Source organism: Phytophthora infestans, genomic scaffold (assembly GCF_000142945.1).
Source record: "Phytophthora infestans T30-4 supercont1.6 genomic scaffold, whole genome shotgun sequence".
NCBI lineage: Eukaryota > Oomycota > Peronosporomycetes > Peronosporales > Peronosporaceae > Phytophthora > Phytophthora infestans.
Window position 1 is genome coordinate 1,537,147 of NW_003303753.1, and position 22,710 is coordinate 1,559,856.

Below are 22,710 nucleotides of genomic sequence, written 5' to 3' on the forward strand. Positions count from 1 at the left end.
TGTAGAGGATTCATGCGAGCAGTAGAAGCCAGAACGCGAAGGCTGCTGCGTATTTGGTGAGTATATCCCATGCGGACGCCACGTCTCCAGGTTGTGGAGCAGAACTTGGACTGGTTCACGAGATTGTACGGCGCGCAAGGGATCACCATTGCACTGCAATACACTGCGTCTAAGCCACTTTAAAGTCCGTGGAGTGCAGTGCGAAGATCAGATAAGGCTGCCCTGCCCGTCCGAGTCCATGTTCAGGTTCTTCACATCCGTACTTCCATCCCATATCGAAGATGAGGTTTAAACACTCGCGTTTCTCTCACCAGCATTCACCCGACGGCAAGACTTGTCCCGAGCTCACCGTAGATGATAATTACAGTCCAAAGAGCACTCGCCGTGCAAAGATACTCCGGAGCAGCGACCATGATCTTCTGCAAGTACCGTAACTTCTTCAAAAACCATCACATGTCATTAGCCCGAGAAGTAGGTCGCAAGACGAGATAGAGCAAAGCGAAACTTCTACGCTGGGTTCAGGACGCGGTGGGTCCCTTAGAGAGCGGCAGTAAGCTCGCCAAAGGCGAGATACTCGAGATCGCCATGGTCTCAGTTGCTCTGACCGTTTACGGTGAGTCCTCACTGGCTGAAATGTACGACCGCCCAATATCCTTTTACACACGCATACAGTAACCTACGTATGCCGGCTAAGAAGCAAGCCTGTCATGACGGCTCGGACGCTATAAACAAAGACAAACCGGAGGCCGACTGGAAGTGATGCTTCGGCTTAATGAGCGCCTGAGGCGTGACGCTGCACTGTCACTTCAGGTTGCGTATCGGCCTCTCTGCCGTTCTCCCCAGACTGCCGCATTTGCAGATATGTCTTCAGCTGCATCTACATTGGACTGCTCTCGAGAGCTGGGAGGCCTTGCACGACGGAAGGTCGTGCCATCTGGTAGTATACACTCTCTCAGTTGGCAACCAGTGCGCTCGAAGGCCTTGGGAGTCACCACCAACTACGCCATGGAGCGACCGCATCGTGTGTAGACTTTGGCTACCGAGTGCGCGGGCGTCAAGACGTATCCAGCATCCCAGAGGAAGACTCGCTGGAGGAGACCAGGTAAGTCGCCCCATGAGAGCAAATTCGTACTGAGCTACTGTTCGGAGTGATTACCGCAACCGTAAATTAAGACGTTTATGGTCGTTGTATAGACTTTATGGTTGCGTTATCCAAATTCGTAAATTGCCTGCGAAACCAAAATACAAAAAAAGCCGTTTCCGACTTACGCACGTATCTGTTCTTTTAAGTTCGATTCGTTTTAAATACGATCATTCTGAGCCTCCCATTTCAGAAATTGCGCGGGAGCGAGAAGAACGCGCGGCTGCGCCTGGAACACGAGCTCCACACCCGACGCTGACGCAACTGAAGACTCATGAGTCGTGCGCAGGACGCGGCCAAGCCTGGTACGTACCGCAGTACTTGCGCCTGACGCAGCAAAAGTTAGTTTGACCTTATGTGCGAATCCGTAGACTGGCGAGGACGTACGAGGCTGCGAGATCTGTATGCGGTAATTGGCATCGAAGACGCCAACGACAGCAGTAGCGATGATAGCAGAGACGAGGATGCGTCTGCGGGCGAGGAGGATAGCAACGCGGAAGGGGAAGATTCCTTTTCGGAGTCAAAGAGTGATCTATCATTGAGCGCTGGTACGCACGTTTGCTGTCATGTTAATTTTTTGCGATGGGCAATTACTTATATTAACATTGGGGTGTGTTTTGCAGCTCGTGTGCAACGCAAGAAGACAAAGAAAAAGAGAAACGAGAAGACACACGCAGGTAAAGTTGCTTTAAAGCGATTGTGGTTGATTTAGCGAAGGTAATTTTATATTTAATTTGTTATTTTAGCCTCTACGAAGAAAGAGAAGTTAATCCGCGAGTCACCACACCTGCAGTCGCTGCCGCGTCCCTCCAAGAAGCAGAAAATTGGGTCCGGCGGAAGGTACACAGCGTGAGCGATCCAGACTTACACGCCTGTCCAAATCCACTGCAGATTACACGCCTAGAATCCGAAAAAGTAAGCACCTTAAAGAGATGGACTCCATGAACGGTGGTGGTGAGAACGAAATAGTGAACGTAGTGGAGCCGTTCAGGCCGAAGGCACCACTTTTGTCGTGGATTGATTTTAAAAAGGAATTCAAGAAATACATGGAGAAGAAGAATTTAAAGTTTCGTGTGCGGAGCTCCGAACGAACGGCGTCTTACAACACGTACGCTTGTTTTACTGGTGTGATCTGTCTAAATATATTAATGAAAAGGAATGTTCTTATTTTGTTCAAGCACAAATCCCTACTTCGTTTGAGTATTCGGAAAGAATCTACCGGTGCACTCACGGTGTATCCCAAAAATCAAGGTCCAAGGGGCATCGCAATCGAAAGCAGCGGTACTGCAAATGCACAGCACGGTTAACGGCCACCGTGAGTCGCGTTTCGGGCAATCACTACGAAATCGTGCTACGAAACCAGGTTCGAGACTTATTATAAATGTGTGCGTGATAAAGAATCCGGCTGACATCTATAAACTTGTTGCTGTTTCAGAACCACACCCACTCGCACAACAACAGCTGAACACAAGCTTCAAGCTACTTGACAGCGGCGACGCTGCCGCTGGACGAACAAGATCTGGAGGATGTGAAAACATTGGCAGATGCGTGTGTTTCTTCTACCCACATCACCAATTTCTTGAACGACCGCATTTGTTAGTTGTTCATTTTTTATTATGGGTGGTATTATTCAATCTAACCGACTGGTATGCAACGTCTTACGCTGTAAAGATTGTAAAGTGACACCACGGCAAACCAGAAATCTTTTCCGAAGTATATGGGACCAGATTCCGCTCAGGATCGTATGAAAGACTTGCTGCATGCTCTTCGACAGATTGAAGGTAGTGATGTGCTCGTTATCCAGGACCAGATGGACATCACCTGTGGAGTAATCATGCAAACGAAAGTGCAAAAGATGATGTTTGAGCGGTGGGTTGAAACCTTGACGTTGGACTTCACGCACGGAACGAACAATCTTGGCTACCATTTAGGTACGTTCAGAAAAGCAACCTTATGTTTATAGCAACCTTAAGCGCAACCTTAATTTTTTACAACAACCTTGAATATGTTGTGTAGGGAGCTTGGCTGTCACTACGTGTACGGGTAGAGGGTTCCCAGTGCTTGACTTTATTTGCCTCAGTGAGAACGCTGTCACGATTAAAACGATCTTGGAATATTTCAAGGACAAAAATCCAAAGTGGAAAGACGTCACGAGTGTGGTTATCAACAAAGATTTTGTAGAGTGGCAAGATCTAGAGGAGTGCTTTCCAACCGCCCAGGTGCTACTCTGTCAATTCCACGCCATTACATACTGGAAAAAGTGATGAAACACAAAGTATTTGAGCTCAAGATGGCACAGAGAGAAGAGCTTATCGAGTTGCTGACGAAGATGCTGTATTGGCGCGTTACAGTCAGCAAATTTCTCTTTTGCCTTTTCACTCTTTCGTTGTGGTTACTGGCAGCCGCACACAAGACGCGTATGTATCTGCATATGATGCAATGAAGAAATACTGCAAAAAGTCAAGGAGGAGCAACTTCTTTGCGTATTTTGAGAAAAATTGGCATTCGTGTCGACAAATGTGGTCGATCTATGAACGCGAAAAACATTTTACTGCTGGTAATACGACAACTAACAGGATCGACTGTAACTGGAAATACTTGAAGATGCTTCTTGGCCTCAAGACCAGAATTGACAAGACGTTGGCGGGTTTACTCCAGCACCAGATGATCATCACGCGGCAGACTACATCTGAAATCGGGAAACAGCATTCTTCCTCTCGATTGCCCAAGACGGTTCCTACATTTTTAAGGGCCATATCAAGGAGGCTCTCTCCGTTTGTGTTGGATCTGGTGAAAAGAGAATGGGTAAAATTCGTGAACCGAGCTGAAAGCACAAATTGCGAGCGCAAAGTATCCGTTTCGAAATGGGATGTTTATGGAGGTCATCACACATACAAGTGTGACGACGTTGAGTGGACCTGTACCTGCTTATTTTATACAAGCCATTACTTACCGGGCTGTCATATCATGCATGTTGCCAGCCATGGCCATGGTTTCAATGTGCTACCTGGAATCTCTGTCCACAAACGATGGAGTACTTTCGACGCGTTGGACACCAAAGAAGAGCTCTGTTTAGCAGCCGATGCGCTTCAACCAATTGTCAATATGTCAAAGTTAAGGTTGCCGAGACCGATAAGGTTGCCGAACGTGTACGAAGATTCACGTCCTTTCGAATGGAAACAATCACATGCGGCATCTAAATAGTGAGAAAGAGGTTGTATTTGTTCGATTGCGCCGGGACAAACGTGCAAACCAAGTTGTGCTGACATCTGGTGAAAAGTACTCTTACGCAAAGGCAATGCTAGAGCCACTGCTCCAGCATCTGTCCGAATTGGCCAGTGCTGATTTTTATCGAGAGCTTCAAGATTGGAAAGAAACCGTTGAAGTTGGATTACGAGGGAGGAAAGTGGCTTCGACTCCGTGTAGAGACAACAACAACGATGAAGACGTTGATGAAGACATGGATTCTTTGTTTGATTTTGAAAATGCAGTGGTCACTGCTAGTATTATGGAGGGGCTACAAAATATGAATGCCAACACTGACGGTAGCAGCGACTGTGAGGACGTCCCATCAACGCAGAAAGCTATAGAAATGTCACGGAAGCCCATAATCGTAAGCAAGGCACAATCGCTGGTGTCCATCACAGATGAAGCTGATAACAAGAATATAGATGATTACGAGAATGCAGTTGATTACAATAAAGTCGAGAATTGTGAGGTTGGTGAATCTGCTGTACATCCAACTACCGACCCAGTGATGCCTACGCGGCAAGTGGATATCATAAACGTCCCAAAGCCGAAGACGCGAGGGAGACAACGATCAAATCCGAAGCAGCTAAGACAGACAAAGCTTACCTCAGTTCATACTCGTCTCGCCGTGCACAAATACCCTAGCGATCTTACCGTACAGCTTGACGAGTTTGTCGTTTGGGCTCGCAACACAGAGAATGCCAGAGCTGTGGCGGGCATGATAGACAAATACCCTGTCCAACTAGACGATGCGTACCTCAGGGGTCGCACAATCGAATGCAGCTGGGAAGCTGTACGACCAGCTACGTACATGCACCCATTTGTAATCCTTTGGAGACATCACGCGGTCAATGCAAGCTTCAATCAAGACAGCTAAGTCCGAGCAACGTCACCCAGATCCACTCGACGACCGCATCAAGAAACAAGGAATCGTGCTCGATCTCGTGGCTTCTATCGACCCCAAACTTTGGAAATTCAGCGGGTAAGGTTGCCATTCTCGTATGGTTGCTTTTTATGGTCGTCATATTGAGGTTGCTATAACTGTGAGCTGTGATTTGTACTGGGAGCTGCAATTACATTCTACGCGGTAAAGGCCAAGGTACAAGCATGGTTCGAAGATCGGAAATGGTTGGAGAAAAACTGGCGGAAGTTAAACTCCGATGTGGATCTATTTGCTGTGGAGACTGAAACGAGTGGGCTATTAGTTGATGCTGTAAAGGAGCGACACTGCGCCATGGCAAACGAGGTGATTTCAAAGTTTGCATCCAGTCGACTGAGTTCTGAATACACGACACGGTCGGGTAAGGCCTGCATCGCCTTCGAAAACGTTGTTGGTGGACTCTGTAGAGGATGGCTGAATGATAGCCCAATTGACTTCTGTTTGGAATTCATTGGAAGCACGATGCGGGATTGCTACGTCCTGTCATCATTGACGGCAGCTGTTGGATGGCCAAAGACACCAAACACGCGTATCACTTCTACCAAGTTCATGATTCAACCTGTCAACCTGAACCAAAGCCACTGGGGTATCATAATAACTACGCAACGCTACGTTGAAGCCAAGGACACATTACATGTGCATCCCTACCTGTATGAGCCTCTGATTGACGAAGGTTATCATGGGGACATGGAGGTGGTTTGGAACGGTGTTAAGGACGGCGATGGTAACTCAGTTATGGAAGGGCTTTGTGGTTTTGTGGCGAGATTGAGTAAGGCATCGACACCTGCGTCAAAATATATATAGATCCTATTGAGTGGATTGAAGTTCCACAGCAACCCGACTACTCAAGCTGTGGCGTGTTTTTGCGGCCCAAGCTTACAGCTATGTGATCGCGAATCTTCGCTGGCAATGCAGAAACGTTTCCAATAGTGATGTGGAAGCTATGCGTCTCCGAATGCTGTGGATAATACTCTGTAAATCGAGCAAGAGCCGTATGGCTCGTCGCACTGTGGATACTACGAAGTCTATTAATGAGAAACTGCTCAAGCAACTGAAGTAGGTAGATGTAGCTGTGCTATCCGTTAATACAAAAACCGCTAGCATACTACCATACTACCCATTCAATCTGTTGACTGCCATTTCTAGCAAAGCTCCGAAGGATAGGTGCCCGTCTTGACTCGCACCAGAATTGGCAATCTCAGACGCCAGCACGTAGATGCTCTCCTCGCTCACCTCAATGCGTGACAGTAACTCCATCTGAGCTATTAGTATCTTCTCGAGGCTTGCGCCGATCTTTTCAAGCGTGTTCTTCATGTCCATGAGCTCGTAGATGCGCGCGCGCACCAGCTCCCGAGCGAGCGACCTTCCGTCCATCCTTGCTGCGATGTTGGATCCTTGAAATATTTGCTAAGTATGAAAAAATGTGCTCCACACAGTGTAGTGTAAGAAACACACCCAGGTGTGGTGCACACGCATTTAATGCTGTTTCAATAACTCTAAATTTAGGATGTTGTGGCGTTATTTACACTGCTATTGATGACGGCGACGACGTGGCCACGTCATTTATTATAAATTACCAGAGACCATATGTTTTTGTGGTCGCTTTAGGCGATAAGGTTGCATTATTTCCTGTCGTCTTGTCGTATTGGGGTTGCAGTAATGCCTCTCGCTACTGTTGCATAGAGCTGGGTAGAGCATCTCCGCTGACATCTGACAACTGCGCGGTGTTGAGCACGTAAAACTGTTGAGCGAAGTCGGAGTGCAGATCAGTGAATTCGAAATTTGTCTTGATAGGCGCGTCAAGGGAGGACGCTGGCTGAAGTGTAGCGGATACCAGCAGCGCGGACACTGCTGACATCGCCGTATGCGATAGTTGTTCTGTTGAAAAGGGAAGTTTCATTTTTTACTTATCATTTGACGAAGTGAAGTTTAAATGCTTTTTTTAAGCAGCATACAGTACATATGTATACGTACATGTACATACCCTGTACTTTTATTCAAGTGCAATGATTTGGTACAACAAAATAAATACAGTCGTGCACCTCGTTTTCGGCCCCGGTATGGCTTAATAACCTGCACAATCTAATGATTGCGCCACATGCATTGCGCAAATTAGTTGCCCATCTCCCTAACGACACTGTGGTGTTTCCGAGCGCAGATCGCCGTCGTAGGCGCCATACGTGCCCGCAGCAACTTCCTCCTTCTCAGCACCCCTTTTTCAAATAAACCGTCGCTGTCGAAAAAAACTAGGTGCTGCACCTATTTCTTTTTGCCGTTTTAAAAAGAGGTAATCTCGGCACCTCGTTTTTCAGGGCTACTTCAGAAAAAAATAGAAAAGAAAAACTGATCGATTTTCTATTTGGACAGCGATTCATTAACAAAGTAAAATACAGTTTTTTGGGTTGGGCAAACCGGGTCTGGGACGTGGTGTAGGTTATCGTCTCGGCCATTCTCAGCACTACTGTAGTTTCCATAGAAAAGGCCCCCATGGATCATGCAAAGCTGTCATGTGGATTGCGTATTTTTTAATTGATCCTTCCAGCATGTTGCATCCTATAATAGCTGTTATATTTCGATCGTTAGTAGTAACGTGGCTAGCAACACGGAAGCGCTGGAAGAGAAAATGCGCATAGCCTCCCAATTCGTGAGGTACTGGCACTACTGCACGGGCCCCATGACCAGGGCCTGGTCATGTGGGGGGGGCAGGTTTTCTAAGTTAACTCGTTACAAGCTGGACCTTCCGTGCGAAACCGGTTACTATTCTAATAAACCTACCTAAATTCAAACTAACCCCACTGATAGGTTATATCTGAAGAAAGATCTCAAGTCCACAAGTGTGACACCAGGCGCGACGTGAGGGCTCAGGCTGAGGCCCTGCGCCAAGCGAGGCGCCATGCTCACGCGTAAGTGCTAAAGCACAGTCTCACATACAGAGGGCGCCGAGGTGCAGGTTCATGGCGAGGACTCGTAAGGCTAAGAAAACTTGAACTTTCCTGGTTAAAAAGAATCTCAAGTTGAAAAATGATGAAAATGGAGAATCAGTGAAAAGCACTGACAGACCTTACTAAATGTAATTGGTCACAGTAAATATAATTTTTATTTTTAAGTCGGTTTTCATCGTCCTACGTAAAGGATTCTATTAATAGGTAGGTATTGATAGTTTAGGATTCATTGCACTGTACAGTACTGCCATAAGATTAATTCACTCATCGTCATCCACTAGGCGATTGTGTGCTACAAACTCTGAATCGCTGTGACAGATTCGGAAAAGCGGGGTGCTGCCTGTACAAAGCCGTTTGACAAAGTGCTGCATCATCAAAGATGTATGACGCTGTCTTCATGTTTATATGATTTTCGTCTGAATTTCAAACTTGTGTTAATTTTTCACCTCAGTCGTACTTTCACAGCCACAGCGGATGGTTTTTGCGGTTTGTGTGCGTTGAGTTCCTCGCAGTCGCTACGAATAGTTTGATCTCTTACTGGTGTTACTGAACTAGTGTGAGTCGTTGCCTTCCATTACTAGCATACGTACTAGATTCATAACATATGTATGTTGCCTGTGCTACTTTTTGCCTTACCCCGACGGTTTATATACAAAACTGTGGCGCTTGGGCATACCAACAATTTATTTGACTTAATTATTTCGAGAGCAGAAAAAATCTGCCGCCAAAAAATAGATCGTTTTTCTATTCGGACAGCGCTCTAAACGGTCATTTTATCGTCTCAACTTAGTTTTCTAAATCGTTGTGCACGATGCTCTCGTCACTTAATCCTTGTTTTTCCGCAAGCCTAGAAAAGCTTTTACGGCGGTAGACTCTTTCTTCGAAATGGTACCGGCTTCGCGGGCTGCCTTAATCGCGTTCTTGTTCGCTGTTTCCCCCATGTTCAGTAAAGTACCGGCGGCATTCAGCCTTTTGATGATCTCTTCGATACTACCATACTTTGTCCGCTCATCATCAGCGGTCATCAGGTCAACGTCTTCTGGATCAATGGCCCGAAGGAATCTTTTCCGGGATTCAGTACTGACCGTACCCGTAGTGTCGGCCACGAAGTCAGAAGAAGTCTTCGACTTGAGCTGATGCTAATCGGCGTTCGTGGACGCTGCGACAACATGGGTGCGAGCTAAGACGGCGACGGCAAGTGCAACGTAGAATAAACTGCGCATGATTGTGACGAGGGATGCTGCTAGTAGGAAAAGGCTTGCGGTCTTGAAAGCGGAATGCGAAGTGACTGACGGAATTTTTTTTGTTTGTACCGATGCCTCCGGTTTGGCGGTCCAACCATTGGGATCGATGATATGAATCATATCTATCATATGATGGCATTGGCGATGTTGCAAAGGATGATCATTACCGGTATACTGTAAAGTACACCAAAGTAAGAGTACTTTCTCACAGGTGACACGTTCCAGCTACAGTAACAATTGCTGATGCGTCGGAGGAATTAAGGGCAGCTAAGGCTACGTAACCTTTGTATGCACTACTTCGAAGTATTATGAAGGAATTAATAGTGGAGTCAAACAAAGTATCGTCAGCTCCAAGAAAAAATGTGCAGATTCCTCGAACAGCGTGTCGAGTATATCCTGTTGTTTAGGTGCGAAAGCCTCATTGCATCGTCAGGACTCGGGCCAATGTACACTTGTCAGCTATCGTCAACTAACAGCCATAATAGCCAATCATATTCATGAGCTGGTATAAACCCGAAGAACGACGGTTACGAGCCAGTGACAAATTGTATCCATATCGATTCCGACGATCGAAGATTACGAGCCAGCATGGGGTTGCGACATGCATGACCTCAGTTAAACTCAAATCGACAGCGAACGGCATTACTGTACACGTATTTTTTCATCGCATTTTGATAGTTTTACATACCAAATACAGTGCTCCACGTCGTTAGCCACGGAATCTTGTTCACTATTATAGAAGTTTTATAATTGACGTCATATGGATCAGCCTGGTCATCATGAGGGGGGCACTGTACATATACACACAGTAGGCCACAGGCTAAAAAAGTGAATTTTTCGTCACTTATGTGCATGTACCTTATATAGCAGTATTTGCTCACGATACAACGCTATCTGGCGCAAACAATACAGTTTCAAATTTAAAACGCCTTAATAATTCTAAGCTGCGATATTTTCGCATATAGCTCAATCACTTTTAATATAACTAGGCTGCAGCTGTAATATTCAAGTATACATAACAGCGTGGTATCATTGGCAAAAATATGTATCTGAAGCTAGTGCGACATCGTATTATCTATAATATATCTGGTTTTCGCGAAATCCTGGCCATTTAATTTGATAAAGTCAAAGCACAGAGAGGAAGCTCAGATTCACTTGTCAATTACCAAGATGCCCAGTACAGCCAGCCAAGTGTTCGACCGCCTCAACCGACAGTGGGAGGACGAGACCTCCAACCTCATTGGCAAGTTGGAAAGTGAGGAAGATGAAGTGTCTCGCTGCTGTATTTGCACTTGTAGAGTACCTGATATTGTACTGGCGAGATGAAATGCAACACCAAACATTGCCCCTTCACAACTTCTCACCCAATTACCCAATTTATATAAGCTTTTTTTGTTGGAAAGATAATGATTTCTTCTCTTAAGTAGTCATAATCATCCTTGAATATCTGCTCAAATTCACATGCTACACTTAATCGAAAAGTGCGTGTCTTTCGTTCCGCCCAAAAAATCGAGGCTATGTTCTTGACATACGGCATCAGATGTTTTGGTCCTTACAAACGTTAGTATTACAATCAACAATGCCCTTTTTATTCATTTCTATGCACATTTGATCCTAGGAAGTGGGGCTGTCGGCGATGCGTTTAACACTGCATGCAGCAATCCCTACGCTGCTCCTGTAGCTAAAACCAACTTCTGCAGATGCGTTGCATTCCAAGCTGCATTCTGGCGTAAAGCTTGTCACTTTAGGCTTCTTTGTTTATTAAATATCGCAAGAAATGTTCTGTGCATGCATGATCAGCATCAATTTCCCGCAGACGTTTGAGCTTCCACCATTTTAATAAAAGACAAGAAAGTCAAACAACGTGTGTTTGTCTGTGATCTCTGTGCTACCCTGTTTCCATTGCGGGTCTGCCGGCATTAATCCGATAATTACTTTTGTATTTATGAGCAAAACAAAAAAATGGTGGTGCATTTCATCTCGCCAGTACAATAGTGTACCGGTATTGATAACAAAGAGTAATTCATAACTAAGGTATAGGCAGACCCAGGTGTCGTTGAAATAGACCGACTCTTGGGTAGAAGCCTCCATAATTTAATTTTTGGGTCACAAATGTAGCCAACTGTATTTCATAGGATCGTACTTATACCAGAAGTAGCATGAGATGCGAAAATACAAAGAACAGCAGGGTAAATGCAAAAAAACAAGCATGTGCTTTTCCAAGAATCATGTTTTCCGGAATAAGGCATGGAATTCGCATAAAATTAGATTTTATGCGAAATCAAGCACCATACGCTAAGACACACTTTTTGAGACTGTTATCTAGTGGGGCAATAGAGGAGTAAACAAACAGTAAAAAAAACATGTTTACCGTGATAATTACCATCCAGCTATTAGCCACCTGACTATAATATTTTTCTGTCCAAGCCCGCCCCAGGTAAATCTCAATAGACCTAAAAACCAGTTACAAATCACCCAGCGAGTATCTGTGCAGAGCACTAAACAACTTGCAAAAATTACACAACTGACCGTAAATTCTTCTAGATGACACACATTCGAAATTTCTAGATCTATTAGCGATGTTATCGATCTTCTAGAACAATGCGCAGCTACTTAAAGGTAGTTTATGACGACAGCGTTTGCCACTCCAACTGTTAAAACTTAATCACTTCGCAATTAACCTAATAGTTACCAAGCTACAAAACATCCCCCCAACTCGCCCAAGATGTCAGGTCGCACTGGTCGCCGCTCTCACGCTACGGAAGAAGATCACCGCCAGCAAATGCTAAGCATGCTTGCTGATCGAGACATCGTCCGCCGCGCTGAGCTCGACAGGTTTTCACGCGTGCTCCGCAATGATGACGACGTGGATGTCGACTCACCGTGCCCGATTTTCGACGCGTGGTATATGGAAGGAGGAGCTGACGCCGTAAGCCGCCTGACCAACTTTACTCCTCGCGAACTCAACGCCCTGTGGTCCATAGTGCGGCTGCACGTCACGCGCTACTGGAACGTCGGAAGAGGACGTCGCTCTCAGTTTGCTGGAAAGGACGTTCTCTTCATGACAGTAGCTGTGCTCAAACACGGAGGCACCTGGGATATGAATGCTCACGTTTTTCGGATCAAAACCCCGACGTTTATCAAGACGATAACGTCGTTTTGCCGTGTACTTGCGCCGCGCATTTACGATGAGTGGGTGCGAGGAAAAGCGGTAGAGACCAACATGCGGCGGCTGGTGACTTCCGGAAACACCTTTAGTCACTACCCGTGTGCGTTATATGCGACGGACGTCACTTTCCAACAGGCCAATCGACCTGCTGGAAACATGGCACGAAGTGATGCCGTACTATAGTGCTAAGCACAAATTGTACGGCCTCAAGGTAGAGGTGTCTGTAAACCCCTAAAAGGCTTCGCTATCAACTGCAGCCAGCACGAGCGCGGCAACACGCCCGACATTTCGATCTTCCGGAATAACATGGAGTTCCACTCGAGCATGCGCGTGAAGTCGGAGACCGACAAAACAATTCCGGACGAGGGCCCGTTGCGCGAGGAATTTCCCAGTGAATGGGCAGTACTCACCGATAAAGGTTACCAGGGGCTGGAAGCCCACCTTCGCTGTATCCACCCGACTAAAGGCTCGAACCTCCCGCCCGAGATTCAGCGCCGAAATGAAAACATCTCTAGTGACCGAGTCCTCGTTGAAAACTTCTTTGGGAGGCTCTGCAGTTTGTGGCGCATTGTCGCGGACAAGTACCGCTGGAGCGAGGACTTGTACGACGATATTTTCCAAGTTTGCGTGAGTTTGACCAACTTCCACATTGAGTCAAACCCACTGCGAGATGCCAACGGTGAGGCCTACGCACAGCGGGAGAACAGACTACGTGCTATTGGCAACACCATTAAAACAAAACGACGTCTGTCGCAGGACAAGTACCGAAGCCGAAAGAGACTGCGCCACAGCATGACGCTTGACGACCTTCCAGGCCACGACGATTTCATCTGCGACTCAGACGATACGCAACTGTCGGGTTACTAGTTAAAAGTAGTTTAGTTCGAAGGCCAAAACAGCATGGTAGGAACGGGGCTGCAATTATTAAACGATCTTCGGCGATCTTCTAGAAGAAACACGAGTGTTCGATTTGTGCACACACATTTATGCCCCAAAATGTAGCTCGCAAATTCTAATACAACTGGTTATGCGACCTAATGTCAAAAAGGGAAAACGAAGAATTACCATAGCACTACTACTTTATTGACCTGGCGAAAAAAATGCCGGACATAATCGATTGTCCAGTGCAATTCTGATCCGTTTATCTGTTTGTCTTAACACCTTGCGTCCGGACGGTACTTGCCCAGAACGCGTAAGCGCATGTCGTAAGATACGGTATATCAATGTTACTACGTAGGGTGCACTTTTTGACGTGAGGTTAGGTGCATTAATTTTCAACAGGTTTTTCTTTCAATGTCGTAACTCTGACGGGATTCAGCGACAATATTGCCTGCTCAATGTCGTAACTGACTGCAAGTGCAGTCAACAGATGGCTAAATTGCTTCACAGGCAGTCCACTTAAATCAAGAAACGCAAGGACGAAGGTACGATGGTTCAAGAAGCTGTGTATTTGAAACAAATCACTAATCAACTGACACGCAACCAAGCTCACTCGTCATCACTACCATTCTCGTTGTCACCACCGTTGCCGTCGTCGCTGCCAGCATCGTGCCCAAGTCGAAGTTCCCGTCGCGTCTTCTTTCTTTGGCCAGCTTTCTGGCCGGGCCGACGGAGCACAATGCGCTTCCCTAAGTTTGGTGGGATAGCTTGCCCGGCGTCGAAGTCATCATGCCAGATATCATAGCATGTCTTCGCAACGCCCTTGTATTCCCGTCGAATACGGTTGCACAACCAGCATTTCGCATTATCAACGGAGCAGCGTTCGCAAAAGAACGTTGTTGCGAAGGACTTCTTCTTTTCAGTACGCAAGAGCGCGCAGACCTTGCACGATCTCTGCCGGCGTTTCTGGACCCCAGTAACGGTAATTCAATATTCAGACTGCTGCAGCGCGTGCGTGAGGCGTACTGGGGTGCGCTGGCGCTTTTGGCTCGCAGGAGGCGGTGTTGCCTCCACTCCAGCAAAATCTTCGGCTTTGAGTTGGAGAAGTTGATTTTGAAGGACGCAAAACCACTCTGAGCGCTTCATAGCAGCCATCTTCTTGATCTTGGCCCCCTCTTTGTGCGTAAGATACGCATTTACCATGACCATGTCCAGCAAACCTAAGAATAGGCTCTTATAATATTTGGTGAACCTCGTCGACATTTGCAGTGAATACGACTGGAGACGGAGTTGATCGTGGACATCAACTCCGCTCATCCAGTTCTGGTAGTCATTTACAGCAGAGGAACACGGCACTCGAACCGCACCGATACGTTTTTTTTTCGCTCAATTGTCGACGCCGCCATAATGGAGCCCGTACAGAGATAATAGACGGGCTTCCGGTCCCACCAAACACAGGAAATCATGGTCGGGATGGCGATAGAGCGAGAGAACGAGAATGTACCGTGGGGTATGCTCACTGGGCGTGTCTTGCTCGTAGCCCTGAGATTCGGGTTGAATCCAAGCCGGTTAGTCATGATCGTGCCAATAACATACACCTTCATACTCAGGAGCTCAATCGCAAGGAGCACGGACGAGTAGTAGCGATCGATTACGACGGTATGCCACTTGTGACGAGACTGGGCGAGAACAATCTTCAAATTCCGGACCACGGCTGCAGCTCCAGTCTTAAAGTCAACTGAGGTGTCAGGTCCACCAGCAGATGCACGCTTACCCACATAAACTTCGAGCCTAGATAGTTACGACATTCACTGTTGTCAGGCAAACACAAAGTAGATAGTTACGACATACAAATTTTAAACGTACCTGTGGCAGTATGCCGTCTGCGCGTCACAGACCATAAATAGTTTGGACCCGTAGCGGTGAGGCTTGTCGGCCATGAACATCCGGGTCGTGTTCCGCTTCGACGTGGACGGCAGTATACCCTCATCAAACGAAAAAATAGCAGAAAGAGACCACCCCAGCAAAAAGCGCTCTTGGACCTTGTCAACAACGGGGCGAAGTTTCCAGAGTTTATCGTTACCGTGGTCAATCGTGTTGTCTACGAAGTGCAAGTCTCGCATGATACTCTGGCACCTGTCACGCGTCATGAACCGCCCGAAAAGACCGGCGGGAACAGCACCGTCTTCCACCATACTCCAGTGCGCACCAAATCGTTTCTTTTGAGGGCAGAGCATCTGTGCAACGAGGAGTCCAACAACGTGAAGAAACTCGTGTGTAGAGTATGCTGCCTTAGCCTTCAAACGACGTGTAATCTGCTTGATAGTTTCACGCCGAAGGTCAGTCTGCCGTGCCTGAATGCTACGGGCGCGCTTGCCAGCTTGCTGTAGACCATATCGGTTCGTTTCAGCCGCGATAGAAACCCACAGAGACTTCGGCATGAAATAAAAGAAGGTGAGGATTGGCGATCTCCATAATTGCAGCAGGTCGGGCACAGACCTTGCTTCTTCGGTGCCCAGTCCAGGGTACGCAGCAGCATCTGTCTCGTACTCCGAAGACACTGGCGTCCACTGCATTCCTCGTAGTGTCTGCTCTCTCTCCGTTGCAGCGGTTCTGCTAAGTGCGTTATTGCCCACCTGTAGTGCCGCAATGAAAGCCTTGTCCATTTCAACTGCGTCACTGTCGGACAGGACGTCGTCATCTTCCTCGGACATCCCGGCTCCGGAATCGCTGTTAATATCACTCATGCCGTCGTCGTCGCTATCACCCGAGCTGTAGTTCTCGTAGTCACTCGGCTTCTCCCCATCCAGCAAAACATTCACGTCCTCTTTGCCTGATAACGGCGTAAGTGTCCGTCGTCGAGGTTGAGACGCAGCGGCTTCTTCTTCGTCTACATCACCCTCGCTCTCTAATCCAGAAGCCTCCGAAAGTAAATGCAGTCCAGCAGCGGCCTCGCGGGCACCGCCGTCTTGTAGATTTTCTGAGGATAGATTGAATGCTCTGCTCACTGCAGTCTGCGACAGCTCGATGTCATCATCACTTGGGGTGCCGAACATTCGATCAATGGTATGCTGCGAAAGAAGGACACTCGTGTCGATCTGGGAAGGCCGAACGACGTCTTCTCCCTCGTGTTGTTGCTCTTCACCACTACTACCAGCTCCTGCTTGGTCTAGTTCCCCACCTCCTTCATCTCGGACTTGAGCATCAGCATCCGCCTCTTCCAGCAAGCCACTGTCGAACGCGTAGTCCACGACTGATTTCTCCCCCACGAAGACGTGCGTGTTGTCAGGACTCGAGTAGCTCCACTCAGTCTGGAGGCCACTCGGACGCTTGGACTTCCACCCCGCCGCCCGAAGCTGCCGCCATAAGTGGCCAAAGTCAATATCGTGTGTAGCGGCAGCCGGCACGGCGGGCTTCTCGCGTCGACTATTCCGTATGCGCACCATCCAGCAAAATGTCGAATGAGTGGCTGTTCACGACGTGGCTGATCCCCTTCCCCTGGCCTGGTTTTGACTTGTAGCAAAATGACCTCTCGCAGATTATATTTTTGTGGTTACTTGATTAAAGTATTGAAAAAACTTTTCCGAGCCATTTGCTAATGACCTTCGTGCAATGTCGTAATATACAACGTAACAAAAATAATATGTCGTCTTATACGACGTTCGTAAGCAAGGTGTTAACATTTCACTGTATACAACGCGATTTATTTTTTATTTACAGTAAATTTTACTGTAACAACGCATTCGGTATTACAGAAGTCCCCCTGAATAAGCGTAGCTTGTACTTCATGTACCCCTGTATATCCGATCACTTGGATTGGGGTATATTTGACAAGTATGGAGATCGCTGTGAATTTCCTTTGCAAATTAATCAGACGACCCCTTCTGTATGGAGTCGACTGCCAAAACGGTTACGTTATCAGATCCTCAGGCCAAGAGCCAATCAGCGTTGCGTATGGTAGTCTCAGCTTGCGAATCATCACTCACCTAAGGATATCCGCCCCACGTTTGGGTCGGGCAAGAACTCGGCGTCTTCGTGTCTCTGGCAGCTTCAAGTGCCAGTCCAAACGACAGCTCCATCACTCCCGAGTTCGCCACGAAGGTGTAGAGTCGTCACCAAGCGCCAGTCTCCCGAACATGCGTCTACAAGCGATCCGACCGCTGCGCAGCCTGCTGCACTCGAATGTCACCGTTTCCAGCACGTTGCGGGCCTGGGGCATACGCAACTTTGCGTCGGCGCTGGTCGACAAACAGCAGGAAGACGAGCGCATCAGAAAAGTGGTGAAACTGGCCAGCGAGCAAGCTGTACGCGTCACGTTCGAGGATGGCGCCACCGCCAAGTTCCACAAGCTCTGGTTGCGTGATCACTGCCGCTGCAAGCACTGCATGCACCCGGAGACGTACCAGCGCCAGCTCGACACCGCCTCCATCCCCATGGACACGCCATTCCACCGGCTAGAGGTCACGAACGCTGGCGGCGCCTTGGCCATCGACTGGGATGCGCCTGTGCGTGGCACCCCGTGCACATCCAGTGAGTTCGATGCGCAATGGTTGCGCGACCACGCGTACGCCCTGGAAGGTGGCAATGCGGAGGATGAGGACACAGAGCCCTACCCCAAGTCTTACCGTCAGCCACGCCTGACGACCCAGAAGCTTTGGGCCGGCGCCGACTTCCAGCTGCCCACACACAGCTACAACAAATGCGTAGACAACATCGAGCCGCTCATGCGCGATCTGTACACTAACGGGCTGGTGCGTGTATCGGGCACGCCCACCTCGATGGAAGCCACTGAGAAGTTCTCCAAGAAGATCGGCTTCGTATTACGTACGATCTACGGGACCATGTGGACAACCAACCCCACGAACGACGCCGAGGACTACAACGACACGGCGTCGACGAACCTGGAGCTGTTGCACCACACTGACGGCACGTACATCCGTGACCCGCCTGGACTGCAGATCTTCAATTGCGCGGCCCAGGCTGGTGAGGGCGGTGAGAGTCGCTATGTGGACGCGTTCCATGTCGTGGAGACGTTAAGGAAGGAGAATCCGGAGGCTTTCCGCGTGCTGAGTACGACGTCGCTTCCGTACTTCACTGTGGACAATGACGCGCATCTGGCCACTATGGAGCCACTCATCCGAGTCGACTACGCTGGCAACGTCGTGCAGTTCCGTCATAACGACTACGATCGCGCTCCGCTGACGCATCTGAGCTTTGAGGAGGTTGGTGAGTTCTACCAGGCACACCGCAAGCTGCTGGAAGTCTTGCGTAGACCAGAGATGGAGTTCTGTATGAAACTCCAGGTGGGTGACATGGTAGTCGTGGACAACCAACGTGTGATGCACGGCCGCCACGCCTTCCAGGGTGGAGATCGAGCCCTCATTGGCTGCTACATTGGTCGGACGGAGTATGAAAGCCGCCTACGTGTACTCGGCATCATTTGATCGCAATGACGAGGATCGAAAAGACACACAAAACCAAGGAAGGGAACGTGTCTTGGTACCCCTTGATCAGTTAATTAACGTTTAACCTTTTACTACTACTTTGCAAATGCTTCAAGTACCTATGAACAGTAGATGCTAGTTCAAGATAACTTTATTCACACAGACTTGACATTCCTAAAACTATCGGAGAGGCGAGCTCACCTCCATTCTTAGGCTCATTTATAACTAATCTCCGTTCCTTGCGTACGCCCCGTGTCGTCAAAGTTGCTGCTATCGAGCGTCGGTGGAGCAATAACCGAGTCGTTCCCTCTGCCATGAGCTCGTGCCAATTGCCGACGTCGCACTTCAGCGAGCTCAATCTCCAACAACTGCACGATGTCTTCAAAACTCGGACGTCGCAGGGGATTATCGTGCCAGCAGCGCTTCATAATTTTTGCAAACAGTCGAGGACACTCTCGAGGGATCGGCGGACGTACACCACTCAGCACAGCCTCAGCCACTGCCAACACACTCCCAGGGATGTCTGCATACGGCACAGCACACGTGTACAGCTGCCAGCAGATGACACCGAAGCTGTAGACATCGATCTTGACTGAGTACTCAGACGTGGCCTCGTCCTTCAGCACCTCTGGCGCTGCCCAACACGCACTACCAATGTTGGTTGTCATCTGCACAGTGACATCGGCCGACGGAAAGAAATTCGGCCGTGGAGCTACCACGTCGCGAGTGCGAAGCAGACGAGATTCGCCAAAATCCGCCACTTTGAGCATCTCCTGCTCCGAGTCGAAGATGCAATTCAGAGGCTTGAGATCACGATGCACAATAGGCACAGGTAGACCGTGCAGGAAGCGCATCCCCACTGCGATCATGTGAGCATAACGCAGGCCGCGCTCGTACGAAAACGGCGCGCTTCGGTTGGTATCGATCCGATCTTGTAGTGTCCCACCGCCAAGATACTCGTACACGATGTAGAGATTGATGCCGCTGGTATAACAGCCGTAAGTCATCATAACACACGGATGCACCAGCTTAGACGACAAGTACGCCTCCTCCTTGACGTGTTCCAAGCACTCCATTTGCGCGTGTTTGAACGTCTTCACAGCCACCTCGATCGACCGAGACACAGAGCCGTCAATGTATCCTCCTTGTCGCCATCTCGCCTTGAGCACAATAGCAAACGTTCCTTCACCCACAATGTTAACGGGATCGTCGAACTCGATACTGTTGGGGTCGATGGCTTTAAGCGACAATCCAAAATCGAACGCCTTCCTGCACCGATGGAAGTTGGTGAAGGTGATTGCAGCCGTACACACACCCAACACATCAAAAATGGACTGCATCACGAAGGACGCGATGGTCGGAACATTCGACGAGTCGGCCACTTTCATTGCTGTGAGGATGATGAGACTTCCCCAGCAGACAAAGAAGACGATCAGATACGATCGCGCCACCTTGTTAAGGCGCCCGGTGGCTGAGGTTGGATATGATTCGCCAATTGTACGCTTGAAGCGCACGTAGAAGATAAAGTTGAAGGCAAACGCCAACAACGGGTAGTACACATACAAGATGAGTCGACAGGTCGGGTACAGACACGGGGAAAAGATCTCGTCGTCCAGAAGCTCCTCTTCTGTTTCCGATGATGAGCCCGACTCTGACGCGTCCTCGTCGTAGTAATCATACGTGTCTCCAGATCGGTATCCAACCAGCGCCAACGTCACTGCAGCCACGACCGAGAGTAGCAACACATTCATCGTGTACCGGTGGTATCGACGCTTGGCGCTCTGCGAATCCAGCAACACATCTGCGTAGGACACCACGGATCGATACATATTGAAGGCGATGGCGCAGGTGAACGAGATCTGCGCAAAGTTGAAGAAGCACTCGAACATACAGAAGAAGAGATACGTCATGTCAGATAGCGTTGACGTCTCCAGCATCACCCGCAGCAACGACGTGATCCAATAGCCACATTGCACGCAGCTCAGCTCCAAGACGAACGGATGGGAATATGTGCGGAAACTGCGGAACGTCACGTGCATGATCACAACGACCAGCGACATCCACAGCGATAGGACCATCAGGATGCAGTGGATGTACGTGTACGTGTTGGAATAAATGCTCGAGTCGTTGTAATCGTCCGAGTCCGACGACGACAACACTGAGTCATCGTCAGAATCGGCAGCCGACGACGATCCTTCGAGAGCTGATGCTCGAGAATTTGTCGGGCTCAAGTCCGCCTCGGACGCGATGCTTCCAGAAGTAACAATCAAGACGCTGCCACCGCCACTGCCACTGCCACTGCTGCTGCTATTGATGCTATTGATGCTTGTTGTGTTGGTACTGCTTTCCAGCGAGTTGCTCTGAATCTCCACGCCCACTCTGGCAATCAAAACTGCAGCCACCACAAATGCTGTCAACGTGACGCCAATACACGCGATGAAGATGCACATTTTCTTGCGTGCTCTGGCTCGATGATGATTTTTCTCCAATAACCTCGCACGCATGGCCTCGATCTTCATTCGTCGCCGCAGTCTCCTCCTGTTCCTGTCTTCATCGTCGCTTACGGAGCTAGGAGCGAACGGCCCGTCATCCAGGACGTCGTCATAAGGCCCAGGGCTTGAGCCACTGCTAAGTCCTGGCACTCCCGCTGTAAGATGCGGCTGAGTGTGATTGTCCATGTCCACACGGTAATCGTCCTGTGCTGTGTCTCCATTGGGTGTAAAGTGTGCCATGTACGCGGGTGAACCCGAGTCCCTGCTCTCTCTCCTGTCTGAATCTGTAGTTGTAGCTGAAGTATTTGTAGTCATAGTAGTAGTAGTAGTAGTAGTAACTACCTGTGTGTCGGTCTTGTCTTTCTCATCTCTGCGTCTCCTGGAGACGCGTTCACTGCTCTTCTTGCTGGTATTGCTGCTGCTGTCGTCCACCGAAAACTGTGGAGTGCTGGTAGAGTACCTGTCTTTAGAGCTCATGGACGACGCATAGGACTCGAGAATGCTCCTCACATACATCTCCTGGTCGAGACTGCGTCTGTCTTCTCGGCTGGTTGTGCGTCGTCTCTTTGCTCTCATGCCAGTCACGCGTTTCCACCACTTGACGCCTCGACTGGAGCCACTGGTGCTTGTGCTACTGGTGCTCGTCATCTCGCTGTCTGTGCTAGCGATACTATTGGCGGACAGGTCGAACGTCGCGGGTAGCTCTGGAACCATTGAGGACTCGGATGAACCCGTGGGGAAATCGCTGAAACGCGCCTCCAGCGGCAGCAGAGGCGGCGGAGGAAGCGGCTTCCTGCGCCGGCGCTTGTCGGGGGCTTCGACAGAGGCCATGGGGCATGGGACGCGCGACGTTCGAGTCAAATGCACGAACCCCGAGAGCGGGCGTCGACGCGCGCGGAGCTAGTAATTGAGGCGGAGCCGCCTTCCCCGTTCTTGTCTTTCCGCAACGAAGAGCGAGGAAGCGTGGTGTCGGATTTAAAAACAGGAGGGAGATGCAGAATGGAAGGAGCTATCCGATGTTAAACTTCGAGAAAGGAGGTGCTAATAGAACAGTATATCGGATATCAGAGTTTGTTTAATTGCACTGTGTGGACCATCTGATCAAAGCGAGGAAGGGACAAAAACACATGTTTGTCAGTGAATTAAAAGGTGGTGTGCTGGGTGTTGATTATGTCTGAGTAGTGTACGAACGATAAAGGAGAAACACCAC

General features: G+C 48.8%; 2 protein-coding genes across 2 annotated transcripts; one reads left to right on the forward strand and one right to left on the reverse strand.

Annotated features, from left to right (window-relative positions):
* Nucleotides 1-17,560: 17,560 nt before the first annotated feature.
* PITG_04618 (trimethyllysine dioxygenase, putative) lies at nucleotides 17,561-19,100 on the forward strand (the record flags this gene model as incomplete). The annotated part of the gene is made up of 1 exon (XM_002905322.1): nucleotides 17,561-19,100. The coding sequence occupies one exon, from the start codon at nucleotides 17,701-17,703 to the stop codon at nucleotides 19,006-19,008; it is 1,308 nt and encodes a 435-aa protein (XP_002905368.1).
* Nucleotides 19,101-19,223: 123 nt separating this feature from the next.
* On the reverse strand, nucleotides 19,224-22,331 carry PITG_04619 (protein kinase; the record flags this gene model as incomplete). The annotated part of the gene is made up of 4 exons (XM_002905323.1): nucleotides 19,224-21,166; nucleotides 21,308-21,796; nucleotides 21,896-22,140; nucleotides 22,183-22,331. 4 exons carry the CDS (start codon nucleotides 22,329-22,331, stop codon nucleotides 19,224-19,226), a joined length of 2,826 nt encoding a protein of 941 aa, XP_002905369.1.
* Between the last annotated feature and the right edge of the window lie 379 nt (nucleotides 22,332-22,710).